At 59.4% G+C, this 1,051-nt stretch overlaps 1 protein-coding gene across 1 annotated transcript in view; it reads left to right on the forward strand.

Annotated features, from left to right (window-relative positions):
• Nucleotides 1–8: 8 nt before the first annotated feature.
• Nucleotides 9–1,051, forward strand: part of LOC102247900 (leukocyte immunoglobulin-like receptor subfamily A member 6) — a gene marked incomplete at its 5' end in the record, with an annotated part of 15,517 nt that continues 14,474 nt past the window's right edge. The window contains 3 exons of the mRNA XM_014535335.1: nt 9–21; nt 202–237; nt 400–684. Of these exons, the coding sequence (XP_014390821.1) occupies nt 9–21; nt 202–237; nt 400–684 (334 nt within the window). The remainder of the gene's footprint in view (nt 22–201; nt 238–399; nt 685–1,051) is intronic.

Below are 1,051 nucleotides of genomic sequence, written 5' to 3' on the forward strand. Positions count from 1 at the left end.
TCTCTGCTCTTCTCTGCCTCGGTTAGTTGTGGACATGCGGAGGGAAGGCAGGAGGGGGAGCTGGAGGAGGGACAGAGTGGCTACACCCCCCTTGTTCATGGGGTACGTCAGGTTCAAGCAGTTCAAGTGGACGTCGCCCTGATGGGAAGGGAACTAGCTGAGACGTCTGGGTGCAAATCTCTCACAGGGACTCTCTTCCAGGGCTGAGTCTGGGCCAGAGGACCCATGTGCAGGCAGGTGAGTCCTCCCCAGGCTCCATGTCCCTCCTCTTACTTCACCCCTGGGGCTCAGGAGGGATCACAGAGGTCTGGGATGAGGTGATAAAATGACAGGGTCTTGGGCTGAGCTGGGGATGAGGGTGGGAAGGTCTTTGTAAAGCAGCCTCTGGTTTCCTTTTAGGGCCCCTCCCCAAACCCACCATCTGGGCCTTGCCAGGCCCTGTGATCCCGTGGGGGAGCCCTGTGACCATCTGGTGTCGGGGGACCCTAAGGGCTGAGGAGTACTGGCTGTATATTGGGGGAAGCACAACATCCTGGTACCAACAGAAGACACTGGATCCTGGGGACAGAGCCAAGTTCTCTATCACACACATGACAGAGCGTGATGCAGGGAGATATCGCTGTTTCTATCACAGTCCCAGTGGCCAGTCAGAGCGCAGTGACCCCCTGGAGCTGGTGGTGACAGGTGAGAGGACACTCAGGGGTCCCAGCCTCAGGCTCTGCCCTCAGGAAGGGGGTCTGCTCTCAGGGTGTCTCCCTCTCACAGCCCAGCCCTGGGGGACGCAAGAGGGTGTGAGCCCATTTAACACCCTGCCTCCTCCTCTCCTAGGATCCTACAGGAAACCCAGCCTCTCAGCTCTTCCCAGCCCTGTCATGACCTCAGGACAGAATGTGACCCTCCAGTGTGGATCACGGCAGGGATTTGGCAGGTTCCTTCTGACTAAGGAAGGAGATCACAGGCTCTCCTGGACCCTGGACTCACAGCAACAGCCCAGTGGGAAGTCCCAGGCCCTGTTCCCTGTGGGCCCCGTGACCCCCAGCCACAGGTGGAC

Source organism: Myotis brandtii, unplaced genomic scaffold (genome assembly GCF_000412655.1).
Source record: "Myotis brandtii unplaced genomic scaffold, ASM41265v1 scaffold1425, whole genome shotgun sequence".
Lineage (NCBI taxonomy): Eukaryota > Metazoa > Chordata > Mammalia > Chiroptera > Vespertilionidae > Myotis > Myotis brandtii.